Below are 15,637 nucleotides of genomic sequence, written 5' to 3' on the forward strand. Positions count from 1 at the left end.
AATATTCCAGAATTTTACTAAATTTACTGATATGTGAACATACCTTTTTGTTAATAAAAAGAATTTAAAATAAGAAAATATTTTATATATAAAATAGAAAAAGGAAAAAAATCCACATTGCTGTGCCAGTTCCAAATTTACTTTATTTAAAATTTAAAAGCGCCTTGAAATTCTTTATAATTGTAGATTTATTTCTCTCTCAGTTGTACTTCACTGGGTACTTCATAGTTTGGAAACATGAAATATAATATTTTCTCATAAACCCACAACTTTGAATTAAATGGAATGGCAAGGAAACTAAGACCATTTAAATCAACAATAAGCAGCTCTCAGTTCTTACAGACTTACTTCCTTATAGTCTTTCTGATTTACTTTATGTAATAAAGAGGCCAGGTGAGGATTAATCCTCCAAGAGAATTATAAGGATAAAGAATTGCTTTTGGAGGGTACATTAATCCTAGGTGTTTTTATTTGACTACTTATTTTCAAAAAATAAAGTGTAATAACTATTATTTGTTTTATGTGTATGTTTATTTTATGTATGCAAGGGTAAAACTAATCTAAGGCCAACAGAGTTTAGACTTGTTTTTATGGGAATATTTGGTTATTTTTGAAGGCTTTATATGAAATTTTAATAAAGTATTTAATTTTTGTCCACATAAAAGAGTACACAATAAAGGAGAAATTTCATTATTATTAAAATCTTCATTTGCTTAAGAAATTATTTATATATTGTATAGATATTTAGAACTAGATTTATAACAGTTTATTCACAGCATTTTAAATGCAACCATCAAACTAAGTTATATCATTAGGTCATGAAGTCTTTCAGTCCAAATCTTTAAATAATATGGGCTCTCTTGTTATAATAGAGAAATAATTAATATTATTGATTTTATATTTTATTTGCAGATAGCTAACATTAAATTTGAAGTTTAGATTTTTGTTCCTTTTATGTTTAAAGGTTTTGGTATGAAAGTATCTTATTATTTCAATATTTTGTCTAGTTTTAATTTAGGAAACCCCATATATAATTCTTTAATGTATTAAAAGTTACTGTGATTAAAATTTTCCAGTTTTAACTTGTACAGGGATATGGACAAAGTAGTAGTACTATTTGAAAGGATATTTAAAATAATCATAAGAGGAAACCTTAGAGAGCCTTCAAGAGTTACAGTAAGTTTAAATGGGGGAATGGGAGGATAACTAGAGGAAAGGAAAAGATAACAGAGGTGAACCTGGTTCAAGAAAAAAAACTATATAAGGGGAAATTAGAAATAATAAATTATAATACAGAAACATGGATTTTTTTAAAAGCGTAGATTAATATGGTAGGGGATAGTAATACATGAGAGTATCTGTGGTCTGTGATATTTGTATTTTTGTTAGAAATAGATTAGTAACGATAAATTATTTTAATATTGTACAGCATGATCAATTTAGTGTACTTGTTTTTTAGAGATAGCATTCATGAGAAGAGGTCAGAATTATATTGGAAAGATATTTCTATGGTCAGGTATTAAGTGATAGAAAAATCACTTGCTGAAAGTGGATGAGTTTTTGATAGAGGAATTTATAAGTTGCAGGCAAGTAGAACTGAAGCTTGCCCATATATTATTAAGCTATTGGGAGTGCAGCAGTTTTTTGACCATCTGTATTAGACAACCAGAGATTACTTTCATGCTGGAAGAAAAAGCGTGGATGAAAATGAAATTCATATACAACCTGGAGTTCTGTATTGGTCACTTGAAATATTTCATTACTGTGCTTTCCAGTTAGCCCACTACATTGTATTATTTTGAATTTGCCGAGTTTTTAATTTTTTGTGAAGAACGATCCTTTAAAAAGTTAAGTTTATTTGCATCATTTTAATAGTATTTCATGATGTATTAAATATTTTCTTGTAAAGGTTTTTTCTTAGTTTTAAAAGAATCGAACTTTTGCTAGTATCAGATGATTTATATCAGATAAAATTAAAGCGAGTGTGTGCTGGAACTTAACCAGGAGCATTAATGAATGCTCATTAATGAAACATAAATTTTAAAAATAGCTAAATTTGTAAACAGTAAGTTATGATTGTATAGTCAGAGTTGTCCATTTAACGCACATATGTGATATCATATAATCTAGGAATTATTATATACTAAGACTAATCTGAAGAAAACCAATACTGCCTCTGCTTGCTAATATGCGTGAAACCTTTGTATTTTTTCTGCCACTTTCATAGGTTAATTTTTTTAAATACGAGGAATAGAGTTTCCTTTTCAGAGACTTTGATATAGTGTCATTTAATCTTTGCAGCAATTCTGACTTAGACTGGGCATGCAGTATGATAATGAGGTTAAGTGCTTTGACTTTGGAATTAGTTGTACTTATTCACATTACCCCTTTATCACTTACAAGCAGTGTGACTCTGGACAAATACTTAACCTCTCCAAATTTTAGTTTACTCATACATAAAATAAGGATAAAGGTAGTGCTTGCCTTATAGTGTTACATTGAGGGTGAAATGATTTAATAACATTTAAAGCATATAGAACGATACCTGTAAATAATGTTAGCCGTTATTTTCTGAAAACATAAATAAGCATTTAGCTATTTAAGGAAAAACCCAAGGCTAGGAGCTATGCCCCTTGTTTGAAACTTAAGTTCTCACCTATCTGCTTAGGTTCTCTTTCTATTAAGGCTCTCTTCCTGAATAAGATGAATTTAAAAATGAAGCAGACAAAATAAAAACAGAAACAGTTGGTAAAACTGATAAGAAGGAGAGTAGTTTCACTTACTAATACTTTTTTTCTTATTGTTATGCCTCGTTTATCAGATTAGCTAGAGTGGCATTTAGGACAGGTGGGTGAATTTTGTTTTGAAACATGCTTGGAGTTTGAAAGGAATTACATGGTTATATGGAAGGGGTGGTGTGAGTTAAAATGGAAATGCCATGTATAAAATGAAGAGTGAGGTATAGGACTTTTTCTGCTTTGACATTTTTCATGATCTTGGCAGTCAGGTTATAACAAGCCACCTTTCAAATAGAAGAGTGGGTATTTCTTTAATGATCTTTGCTACATAATAGAAGCTCCATGAATGGAAAGGAGTGCATTTTATGAGAAGAATGAATGAATTGAAGATTAGATTTTAAATGATGCCAAATGGTTGCATTTGGTTTGTTAAAATCAGAAATGGCAAGCTAATCCTTCACTAAGTCACAGGAGCAAAATTAATGGTTTAGTAGTGATAAAGTAAATTCTAAAATAAATTCATTCTAAGACTTCTAGTAGAATTTTTCCTATAGCTTGGTTTTAGATTTGATTGAAGCATTTTTAGGTTTATGTTTTATAGCTTTGACATTTAAACTTTGTTTCCATGTTGTCAATTATGATTTATACTTCTTAGGATTAGACTATCAGACTGACAAGTAGAATGCTTTTTACACTTAAAAATGTTCTTGTAGCCCTGTAAATTTAATCAGTAAAGGTAAAACCTTCACGATTAAAAGTTAAAAAAAACTTTTTTGTATTACTCATAATTATTCTTTCTGTTGTTACAAGAGTGGCAGTTAACAAGTGCTAGAAGTAGCTTTTCTCTTTAGTTGAAGCAGAAAACATCTAAATTAGGAAATATTTATCAAAGCAAGTTGGAATTAAGGGTGTCATGTTATAAAGAAAAACAGTAAAACGTTTAATAAGATTTGGAAATTACATTGTGCCCTTCTTTGCGATTGTCATTCTGAGTGCCCAAGGGATGAGCAAAATAACATTTATTAATTACCTACTATGCATATACATATATATGTATGTTTGTATTTTTAAACAAAACAAACATGTAAGTATATCCATATGTGTGTCTAGAGAGAAACACACATTTAAATAATAATATAAGAGGAAAATCATATGAACAAAATCTGAGGGGAAAATAAGAGAAATCAGCAGAAATTGGGAATTATCACTTTATATTGCATGATAGTGAAATAACAAATGAGAGCCTTCCCTGGTGGTCCAGTGGTTAAGACTCCACCCATCTACTGCCAAGGGGTGGGTGTTCATCCCTGGTCAGTCAGCTACTCCACATGTCACAGGAAGTAACGACTGAGACCTGATTGCAGACATTCAGAGTAGTAGGAATTTAGTGTGTGTTTGGATAAAATATAAATGTATTAATTAAATGTTTCTCAGCATATGATAAGAAAGCACTTTCAAAAATGTGTGGTATAAATTTATTATGTATTTTTAATTGTTAATCATGCCATTAGTAGACTGTGTAAGTTCTATAATTTTTAAATGCTAAGAAGATAAAATGTTTTATTGATTTGACTATTTCTAAACTTAAGTTCAATGAAAATCTGAAATATTCATCTGCAGAAAGAATTAATGTATACTTTATATATTATTATGAATTTAAGATTTATAGGTCCATTTTTAATACATATTTTTATATAAGATGTATTATAAGGTTTATCACTAGCAAATAATGTGTGATTATTTCATTTAATCTAAAATGTCATTGATTATGACACTATTATTTTATGTGTCAGTTAGAAAAAATGTATTAACAGTTAAAACTTTGGCATACTTTTGATTATTAGGTGAATCTTGATTTCATAGATGTTAATTTGTGGGGGAAAGGTGTACTTTAGAGACACTATAGTATTTGATTTTAATTTTCCTATTTTGTCAGTGTTTCTAAGCATAAATTTTTTTTTAAAGAAAGGAAATAAGTTTTTTAAAGAATAAGGATTAAACTATGCTGATACATATACTGACTATGATTAGCTAATACTTGGACCTTAGTGACTATTTATATGAAACAACTCAGTGAAATAAACATTTTGAAAAAAAATGATGCCCAATCTTAAACTGGAAGTGATTATTTATTTGTTTTACTTAGTATTATTTTTTGTCCATGCCACATGATGTACTGGATCTTAGTTCCCAGCCAGGGATCAAACTCATGCCCCCCACAGGAGAAGTGCAGAGTCCTAACTACTGAACCTCCAGGGAATTCCCTAAACAGGAAGTAATTTATAATCCACCTTATTAAAGACCTGGAATACAGTCCTCCTTTCATAAATTTAAAGATTAACTAAAAACCATTTTAAAAGTTGATTGTTTTTTTCAAAGTAAGTTTAAGCTAGAGTCTTGAGTTGAACTTTAAACTGGAATAATTTCATCAAGTTAAATATGTTTCTTCTTAAAAAAAAAAAATACACATGTATATATCTGATGATTTTAAAAATAGCCCCAGTGCCTGCAACTGGGCTTACAAAGAAAAGAAAATTATAATGTAAAATAGTAGGTTTGCTTGTTTCCTCTATGTTTGATGAATTGGATGCATTAATTACAACAAATGGACTAAATTGGATAAGATTCATTGTTTGTCCAATTATTGCAATGAGAGAATCTACAAGGGGCAATTACAGATTGACACCGCATAGAATGTAGCTTGTTACACAGCTTCTACTAATAACACGTGGGCAGGATTTAGATGAGTGCATAAATTACATCTGAAAATCAAATATAACCAACCGTCAAGTATATAAACACTGAGGTTTTCTAGTATGTGTACTTATCAAATGAATTAACATTTCAAATTTATACTTAGTTTGAAATTGCCCTTTGCTGTCTGAAAACAAGCTATGTTTTGATATTTAGTTCTTTTACATGCCTGGACACTTGTTGCTGCAGTTTGCTAACATTGATAACAGATCCTTTTAATGTTTTAAAAAACAAAACTTGCTTAAAGTCTTTATTATCATTATAGTCTGTATTACTTTGTTGCTTTACTTTGTGACATTTCTAAAAAGCAGACTATCGATTTATTTGAAGAATGTACCTATAATGACATTTTATTTTAGAATCAACATAGTAAACTTTCTGTAATTCATCATAGAGGAATGGAATGCTCTTTGGTAATTGGATATTTTACTTAACTGATTTTATCATATTTCTTCTACTTTTGGATCATCTGATTTCCTTCAGATAACATTTGTGGCTATCAGTTGTCATTGTACAGGCAATAGATACCCCTGGTTGTTCAGAAATCAACAAACTTTAACCGTGGTATTTTCTAAAATATAATGTAGTTTCATAATCCTCTTTATTCATTAAAGTGTATTTATTGATATTAAATTATCTAGTTACTGGTTGAAGTATAGTATCATTTTATTTTAAAATCAGTAAGATGTTGAAAATAGCAGAGTAGGAGTAAGGAGACTTTTGTCTTTTACTAGACGTGTGGTTTTGGCAATTTGTTTTATCTTTTAGGGCTAAAGTTTCTCTGTTTAGTGGGACTGAGGACCTCCTCACCTATATATGAACTTTTCTCAGGGTCAGCTGAGATATTATAGACAAAAGCACTTTGAAATTTTAAGTATTCTGTAAGTATAGAATAGTTTTATTATCCTGAATATTTGTTCCTGGAGTTTTCTTCACTAATTATTTTTTGAGCCAGTGGTTCTGAAACCTGGTGGGAATTCTTATAAAGTCTGATAAGGGATCCCACTTACTAGATCAGAATTCTGGAGTTGGAACCTACAAATCTGGAGTTTTGTTAGTTTTTATTTTGAACTAATCTCACACTTGTGAAAATAGGTTAGGGTTCCCTTAGGCTCTTCACTCAGCTTCCTCAGATGTTAATAATATTTTACCCAAGCACAACGATCAAAATCAGGAAGTAAACACTTAACACAATCCTGTTAACTGGGTTACAGCTCAGTGCACATTGTGTCAGTTCCATTTTTTTGGCCAGGATCCAGTTAAGGATTTTATATTTCATTTGTTCTTATCTCCTCATACTCCTCCATTTTAGAATGATTCTTCAATCTTTGACGTTTTCCTCTTTGGAGCATACTGGGCATTTATTTTGTAGTGCTCAGTTGCTAAGTCATGTCCATCTCTTTGCAACCCCATGGACTGTAGCCCGCCAGGCTCCTCTGTCCATGGCATTTTCCAGGCAAGAATACTGGAGTGGATTGCCATTTCTTCCTCCAGGGGATCCTCCTGACCCAGGAGTTGAACCTGTGTCTCCTGCGTCTCTGCATTGGCAGGCAGATTCTGGGAAGTCTCTTATTTTGCAGAATGGCTCTCAATTTGGAATTTTTATTTTTAACAAACAAACTTCTAATGAAACCTGACTCACATGTTTAGGAATTACTGATCAAAACTAACCAAATGTTTGTTCTTTGTAATATCCCTTATATACCATTTTAGAATGTTTAATAAACTGATATGACTTCATTATTTCTAAGAACCAGTGTTCTATGTAAGTACCCATAGGATATGTATGTGTATGCACATATATATAAACTATATATTTTATATAAAATATATATTTATTAAACTCAGAATTATGTCAGTGAAGAATGACTTCAAGTTTTAGAATAAACCTTATTTCTACAGATGAAATGTAGCTTTTTTGAACAGAATGGTCATATGTGTAAGTATTTGGACCTCAGAAGTTTAGTAGGAAACTATTGTATTTGAAATATTTCTTGCAAAGTTAGAATTTGAAAAATACTTTTGCATGGGTTAATGATAGTTAACTAGTTTATGAATTAAGATTTATTCCAGGCCTATACAATAATATTGGAAGAAAATGCAGAATATAAGAAAAATAAATTTTGAAGGTATTTTTGTTTGTAAGTACATTTTTCAAATAATGTAATGAAGGTTTACCTTAGGTATTATCTGTTTAGTTCAGTCGCTTAGTCGTGTTTGACTCTTTGCGACACCATGGACTGCAGCACACCAGGCCTCCCTGTCCATCACCAGCTCCTGGAGTTTACTCAGACTCATGTCCATTGAGTCGGTGATGTCATCCAACCATCTCATCATCTGTCGTCCCCTTCTTCTCCTGCCTTCAATCTTTCCCAGCATCAGAGTCTTTTCAAATGAGTCAGTTCGCATCAGGTGGCCAAAGTATTGGAGTTTCAGCTTCAGCATCTGTCCTTCCAATGAATATTCACAACTGATTTCCTTTGGGATGGACTGGTTGGATCTCCTTGCAGTCCAAGGGACTCTCAAGAGTCTTCTCCAACACCACAGTTCAAAAGCATCAATTCTTTGGCTCTCAACTTTCTTTATAGTCTAACTCTCACATCCATACATGACTACTGGAAAAGCCATAGCCTTGACTAGATGGACCTTTGTTGGCAAAGGAGTGTCTCTGCTTTTTAATATAAGGTATTAAAACACTTATATCTAACTTATCTACCTCCACCAAACAGAGTGAGTGTTCAAGACTAATTTGGTAGCACTTAACTATTTTTTTTAGCACTTAGTATTTAGTCAATGTTTATTTATAAAAATATTATTTAAGCAGCTTAGTTCAGTGTCCTTAGAGTGAAAACTTACTTTACCTACTAGAAAGGCAAAGTACAATCTCTTCATAGTCATAAATATAAAATTTTAAATCTCTCTGCTCCTGATTTCATTGAAGTTTTTATTGAGTGGGATTTGAGTCTTTAAGCAGCAATATAGATACCATATTAGATTATATATTTCACATATAGAATTTATTTAGCATACCAAACACTGATAAAATGCCTTTTTAAGCATTGTACTGAAGGGTATTAGGGCCTCGATCTGCATGTCATAGGAAGTCATTATTAACAGCTTTGCTGCCGCTAGTGTTGTCCTCATCTACAAACCAGTCTGAATTATGTTTGGGTTTGGCGATGGATAGCAGATGAGGGAGTGCCATGAAAACTGTATTTCTATCAATCATTTTTAGTTTGAGTTATCCCTTACCTTGCCATTGAAGATCACCTGCCCAAGTGCCTTAGGTTATATTAAATAACCAGAAGTAACACAAAGGTTACTCTTAGAAGGAGGTTGTTACTTGAAGAATAAGCATGACAGGAGACTTCTGGGAAACCAGTGTCTTGTTTCTTGATCTAGGAGCTGGTTATACATTATGTTCAGTTTGAGAAAACTCACTGTGCCATATATACTCTTTTGATATGTGCACTTCTCTGAATTTACATTATATTGTAGTATTAGTACACTTTTTAAGGGAAACTGAGGGATTGCATTTGGGACCATTTTGAGATTTTAATATCTGTGGTATATCCATGTGGATATGTCTTATAAACAGTTGGTTATATGAATCTGAAGTTGAGGAAAGGTCTAAATCAGAGATAAGAGATTTGAGAATCTTCAACTTCTAAGTGGTTGTTATGAATGGATTAAATTTCCTAGGAATAGTATATAGAGAGGAAAGAAATCTAAAGACACAACTTTGAGAAATACCAAAGTTTAAGGGACTGGCAAAAAAAAAAAAAAAAAAAAAAACTGAATCCTGCTGAAAAATGACAAAGTAAAGAAGAGCCAAAGAAGTTTAGTCAGAACCAGAAGAATGTTGTGTCATGAATCTGAGGGTGGAGACAAAGAAAAATTAGTTATGTGTTGGTAGATAAAATTTTTTTTAATTTCCATTGGATTTAGCATTACAAGGGTCATTGGTGGCCTTAAACATTAGGAGGTCAGTCTTTGGAGTGAGGCATATTTAATTTCTATCTCAGTTCTTACTATCAGTATGACTTTAAACAAGTAATTTAATTCTCTAAGCCTCAGTTTCCTCCTCTTATATAATTTGCCTCTCAGAACTATATGAACACAAAGTTAGAGAATGCATATAAAGTCAGCAGAGGTTGACTCAGTAAACTTTGAGTAAATGGAAGCTATGAATATGGAAAGTTGTTTTAAGAGTTTTGATTATAGTGGATTGAGGAGTGAAAGGAACAGTATAAGTGACTCAAGAGCTGTGGATAAGGAGGGAAGAACAAGATGATGTGGTATCTAATAGTAGGTATTACCTCAAGGGAGATTTTTATTTTAGGAGAGAAACCAGAGTAAAGGAAGAGGGACTGGAATTTAGAGAGGAGATGACCTGTGTAAACAGAGGGGATAGAGTATGACTGTGGGTAGTTCCTTAATGTTGTGTCAGAGTATCCTTTTAAACTTTCTCTGATTTCCTGGTTTCAGTGTAAACTGTATGTTTACTGTATGTCATTTATTTCACATACTCAGAAAAGTACAAGTGAGATAACCAAGTAAAAATTACCATTATCATGTTGTAAGTGGTGATCAAACCAATATGAGAATATCCTGGGAATTAATCATTCTAGAATTTTTTTCTCACCTCATATCTCAATATCCAGTCAATAACCAAGTCTATTGTTTCTGCTTCCAAAATGAAAAATTATGTATCTTTCTTGACTTCTTCATCCACCCTACCATGGTCCTGTATTTCATTCTTCATTTCTCACCTGAATTGGCAGCTGGTTTCCCTCATTTACATTTCATTTCCTTCTAGTTGCATTGCTTCCTTATTTAAAATTATTTTCCCCCCAATTTTATTGGGAGGTAATTGACATATCACAGTATATTCATTTATGGTGTACAACATAATGATTTGATATGTGTATATATTGTGAAACTGTTACCACAATAAGTTTGTTAACATCTGTCACCTCACAGTTATATGTATTTTTCTTGTGATAAGAACTTTTAAGGTTTACTCTCTCAGTAACTATCAAATATTTAATTCAATATTATTATCTGTAGCCACCAGGCTGTACCTTACATCCCTAGAATTTGTTTAAAATTCTTACATCTTCCAGTTGCTTTACTGTTCTTATCCATTCAAAATATCTCCATGCCATTTGTTGTCAGTGGTGAGCAAGTCAGATTTCTTTTCAATTTCTGCCCTATGGAGCTTAAGGATGGCCTTAAACTAAAACATTAACTCCTTGCATGTAAGACAGGGTCTTCTATGACCTTGACCCAGCTCTTCCTGTAGTATACTTTGTGTGGTCCTGGCGGTTCATGGGGTCGCAAAGAGTCGGACACGACTGAGCGACTGAACTGAACTGAACATGCTCTTATTGTTGGATATTCTTATATATCCTGTGGTATCCCCCTGTCTGGAATGTACCCAGTCTTTTCTTTCACTACTTGGGCTCCCTTTCATCTTTCAGTTCTCTGTCTCAAACATTGTCTTTTCTGTAAAGCCTTCTTTACTCTTTAGTAAATATAAGCATTTCTTCCTTTGTCTTCACATTACATCTTGTTCTAACTTCCTCTTTATTTTAGCTGAAATCATATTCTAACAATGATATATAAGGTTAGGAACCTTATCAACTTTACCTTCAAATCCTAGAACCCAGGAAAGTGCCTGGCATGTCATAGTCAGATGTAGTTACCATTAGTTGAGAAACTACTATGTGTTAAAGGCTGTGCTCAGACATACATTATCCCACTTAATTCTCAACAAAAATATGGCTCTAGCTATTGCAATGTCCCTGTTTTACAGGCAAGGACGCTATCAAGTAATTTCCCCAGTGCCACACAAGACAGGTAAATGGTGACATCAGGCTTTTATATTTTTGAAACTATGATTTCAAAGTAGATGCTTTTAACCTTTAAGTTTTCCCACATTAGTAAATAACTGTTGAAAAAAATTTTGATATATTTCTAATATATCATGCCTGAATATAATTGGGAAGCTTTCTATGTTTGGAATATAGATATCTAAAATAGAACTTTCCTAATAGTGATCGTGTCATCTCATCTCTTGAACTAGATAAGAAAATGTGGGCTGTACTTATGTATTTCCATCTTTCATCAGGAAATAAACATAGAAAACACATTTTCATTTTAGACATTTACATTCAGTGTGTGTTAATGTACATATATATGTGTATATATTAGAGACAGGTAAATGTATGCATACTGTAGAAATATAAAAATTCTTACTCTTTAGAAAGATAGAGTGTAGCTAAGAAAAGCCTTAAGTGAAATAATCAAAGAACAATTAATTGTTTAAGTAAGGGGAAAACTGCTATAGTGTAGAAACAGTGGAGACCTGGAGAATAGGTGGGATTCAAAGAAATTAAGTGGAATTTGAAATAAAAAGAAGTAGAAGGAAAAAGAATCCCTCATTGCAAATCTATCCAAGATAATAAATGAATTTATGTTAATTATTAAATAATTAAATCACCTGACATTTTTCTCATGAAAAATAATCGTGAGCCTAAAGAAACAAGGGATAGAATTTAACTATATTTCTAAGCTTGAAATATGTTAGCTGTATTATTGGTTTCTGTTTGTCCCATTGGAATAGAGTTTATCATTTGGAAATATCATTTTTTATTTCATGATAAATAGCATCTTTGAAAGTTGAACATTCAAGGGATAAAAAACAGAAGAAAGTTTTTCATTGAGATCTTACTTTGACCAAAAGTGGAGAAATACAAAGAGATCTTACTGTTTACTCTTTTTCTCTTAAAACAGCAAACTCATTATTACATTGGGTAAGAAACAAAAGAGAAAGAATGAGTCTTCAGATGAAATATCTGATGCAGAGCAGATGACACAGCATGCATTCAAAGAGGAAGACTCTCAAGTGAGTATAAAATTTTTTTCTGAGAAATGAAGCACTGGCAGATTTAGATAGCATAATATTGTTTTATGGATATTTATACTGTAGTTTAGTGGTAAAAGTACATTTTATTTTCATAGAAGTTATATGACAAAACATTATTACAGTATGGTCCTACAGTGTTAGACCTGGGAGGAAACTTACACATCCTCTTCAAACCCTCTCAGTTTTCAGATAATGAGACTGAAGCCCAGGAGAGTTTAAGTAACAATCCGAAGACCCTGGTGGCTTTTAGCATGGAGAGTATCTAGTGATATTATTACCCTGTACTTATAGAGCATTATTAAATGAATTTAATGATGGAGATACTAATTTTAAAAGTCACATACAAATGATAAAGCAAATGGGTTGAATCATTCTTGAAGATAATTTCTTTGGTCTGCTTCTACTGAGGAAAAGATAAACAGGTATATTAAAAATCCCCTAAAGCAGACAAAAATACTGTGCATTTTTCCTTTTTATTTTTTTAATAGCTGTATATTCAAAATAACCTTGTGAAGTTAAAAAATTATATAGTAAAGGTCATAATAATTCAGGCCACCCTCTGCTCTCTAATAATTAAAGTACGACCCTAGGCCGTAGGGGTGGTGGCAGTTGTTGCTTATGGGGCCAGAAAGCCCCTGAATGGCCTTTCTTCTTCCTTATGCAGCTTCTTATCCAATGGGAGAGTAGTGGCTCAAGGCTCCTGGGCTGCTGCAAGAGTTGAGGTAAGGGCAGTGACTGAAGCTCCTAATATTATATGGCCTGGCTTTTTCTTCATATGTTATCCTTAACTTAGGCAAACTTATCATTATTCAATATGAGAAAATGTAGTTAAATTTTTACTAAAATAATGCTGGCCATTTTTCCATTACGTAATTACCATACAATGAAATGGTAGAATAGGTTAACATGCATATTTCTTCCATGCCTTTCACAGTACTTAACTAGGTTGCTTTGACAAGTGTTTTGCTTTAACACAAAAATTTTAATGGAGAAGGAAAGAAATATTTTCTGGTAAACAATCATAAATCTGTATTATTGATATATTTAAATATATTAATATATAAATTATGTATAAATATCTAAAAGTAGTTTTCAACCACAATGGATTGTCAAGATTTGAAGGCTTGAAAAGTAATTGAAGGTTTAGAGTCAAGTGAAAAATCTAAAAATATGGTTATGATATTTAATTTTTTACCTGATAGAGAATAATTCAATAATCTAACTACATTTAGCAACTTAAATTATTTTTTAAAGCCCCTATAGCACATTTTAGCACATTTTATTAGGTCTATGATAGGAAACAAATGTTACGTTATCATAATGAAGTATTTAGTCATTTAAGAACATAATGTTTCTGACCTCTTATGTAAAGTGCTGTTGATTGAAGCCTTTAAAACATTAAAGAAAAGTTAGAAAAAAGAAATTTGAAGAAATAGTTTGTCACTTTTAAGTTGTCCTTTGAAAAATACTATGGAGAAAAAGAAAGCCAAAGCAACCCACATTGGCCTAAAATATGGACATTCAAATTAGTTCTGTATTTTTAAGGTAGTGAAACTGTTATGTAACAGAGAAAGCTAATTGGTTAAGAGTGGCACCTTACTTCTCTTTGCTGAATATGTATCTATATGCTCTAGTGGAATGTAAGTTTTGGTGAAATCAGTTGGAAAACTGCAAAAAAACTCACAGTTTTTTAAATTACTCATAGACTGATAAAAATCTTCATAGAATGAGGGAGCAGTTTACAGTATGTGGCTCTCATTCCTTCTTGTAAAGAATTACCTGAATGTGCATTTTTGTGAGTTAAAACGATTCTTTCAGGCCACTTGTTTACTACTTACTAAGGATTGTGTATGGCATTTCAAAGTACCTGACCTAAGTGATCAGAAAGGAAACTTTAATGTTGAAATCATCTATAGAATCTTCGAAAAGTGTACCAAATTATTACCGGACTTCATTATATAAACTATTTGTACCTAGTGAGACATAACATTCATAATATATGTTATTGTTAGAATAATAAGTGTCCTGAATGGTTATTAAATTAAGGTATTTTTGAGCATTAAGAACTGATGCCTGTAATAGAACTCCAAACATTTCTTTAGCCTGGTATTAGAGATCCATCAGAGAAGGCAGTGGCACCCCACTCCAGTACTCTTGCCTGGAAAATCCCATGGATGGAGGAGCCTGGTGGGCCGCAGTCCATAGGGTCGCTAAGAGTCGGACAAGACTCAGTGACTTCACTTTCACTTTTCACTTCCCTGCATTGGAGAAGGAAATGGCAGCCCCCTCCAGTGTTCTTGCCTGGAGAATCCCAGGGACGGGGGAGCCTCATGGGCTGCCGTCTATGGGGTCGCACAGAGTCGGACACGACTGAGGCGACTTAGCAGTAGCAGCAGAGATCCATAGACTTTTCTCTCCCAGGGAATAATAAATGTTTCATATCTTTTCCAAAAGAGGATGTGGGAGAATTGGGTTTCTGTAAGTCCTTTGGGCTTCCTCAGTGGTTCAGTAAAGAATCCTCTTGTAATGCAGGAGCCCCCAGGAGATACAGGTTCGATCCCTGGGTCAGGAAGATCCCTGGAGAAGGAAATGGCAACCCACTCCAGTATTCTTGCCTGGGAAATTCCAGGGACGGAGGAGCCTGGCAGGCTACAGTCCATGGGTTCACAAGAGTAAGACACAACTTAACAAGTAAACAAAACAAAAGCTAGTATATTTCTTAGTGAACCTCCCAGCCTTTATGGGCTTCCCTGGTGGCTAAGATGGTAAAGAATCTTTCTGCAGTACAGGAGACCCATGTTCAGTCTCTTTTATATAATTTTTGTATGCCACCTTCCTGCCTCCCATAGTGACAAAATTGTCACCTTGAGCTTTGAAAATATAAATATCTTTGTGGCTAAGAGATGGTGACCCATCCTAATTGAAGCATGGAGTTTTCTACTACATTTGGCTGAGCTGCCTCACCACAGTAGTGCCTTTCTTTCTGTCAATATTCCACTACTTTCAAGAGAAGAGGCACTACAGCCTTTCTGAATACAAATAAGTTTGTCCCCACACTGCTGCGCTGATTCAGTTTTGTTATGGCAATGGTAGCATGAAAGACCTACCACATTGAAGACATTGGCAGAAACCAAAAGGAGAACACATGGGTATTCTGTTAGTTGCATTTTGGGGAAATGTTATGGGAGTTACTAAATACACAGAAGGATAGTAA

At 32.8% G+C, this 15,637-nt stretch overlaps 1 protein-coding gene across 13 annotated transcripts in view; it reads left to right on the forward strand.

Moving 5' to 3' along the window:
• Positions 1-15,637, forward strand: part of CHD9 (chromodomain helicase DNA binding protein 9) — a 226,957-nt gene that overhangs the window by 136,368 nt on the left and 74,952 nt on the right. For 12 of the 13 annotated variants that reach the window (XM_006076474.4, XM_025268656.3, XM_025268665.3 and 9 more), the window contains one exon: positions 12,291-12,402. In XM_006076474.4, the coding sequence (XP_006076536.4) occupies positions 12,291-12,402 (112 nt within the window). Of the gene's footprint in view, positions 1-12,290; positions 12,403-13,087; positions 13,146-15,637 lie in introns of all 13 variants that reach the window. The other variant, XM_025268669.3, reaches the window with a different exon arrangement.

This window comes from Bubalus bubalis, chromosome 18 (assembly GCF_019923935.1).
Source record: "Bubalus bubalis isolate 160015118507 breed Murrah chromosome 18, NDDB_SH_1, whole genome shotgun sequence".
NCBI lineage: Eukaryota > Metazoa > Chordata > Mammalia > Artiodactyla > Bovidae > Bubalus > Bubalus bubalis.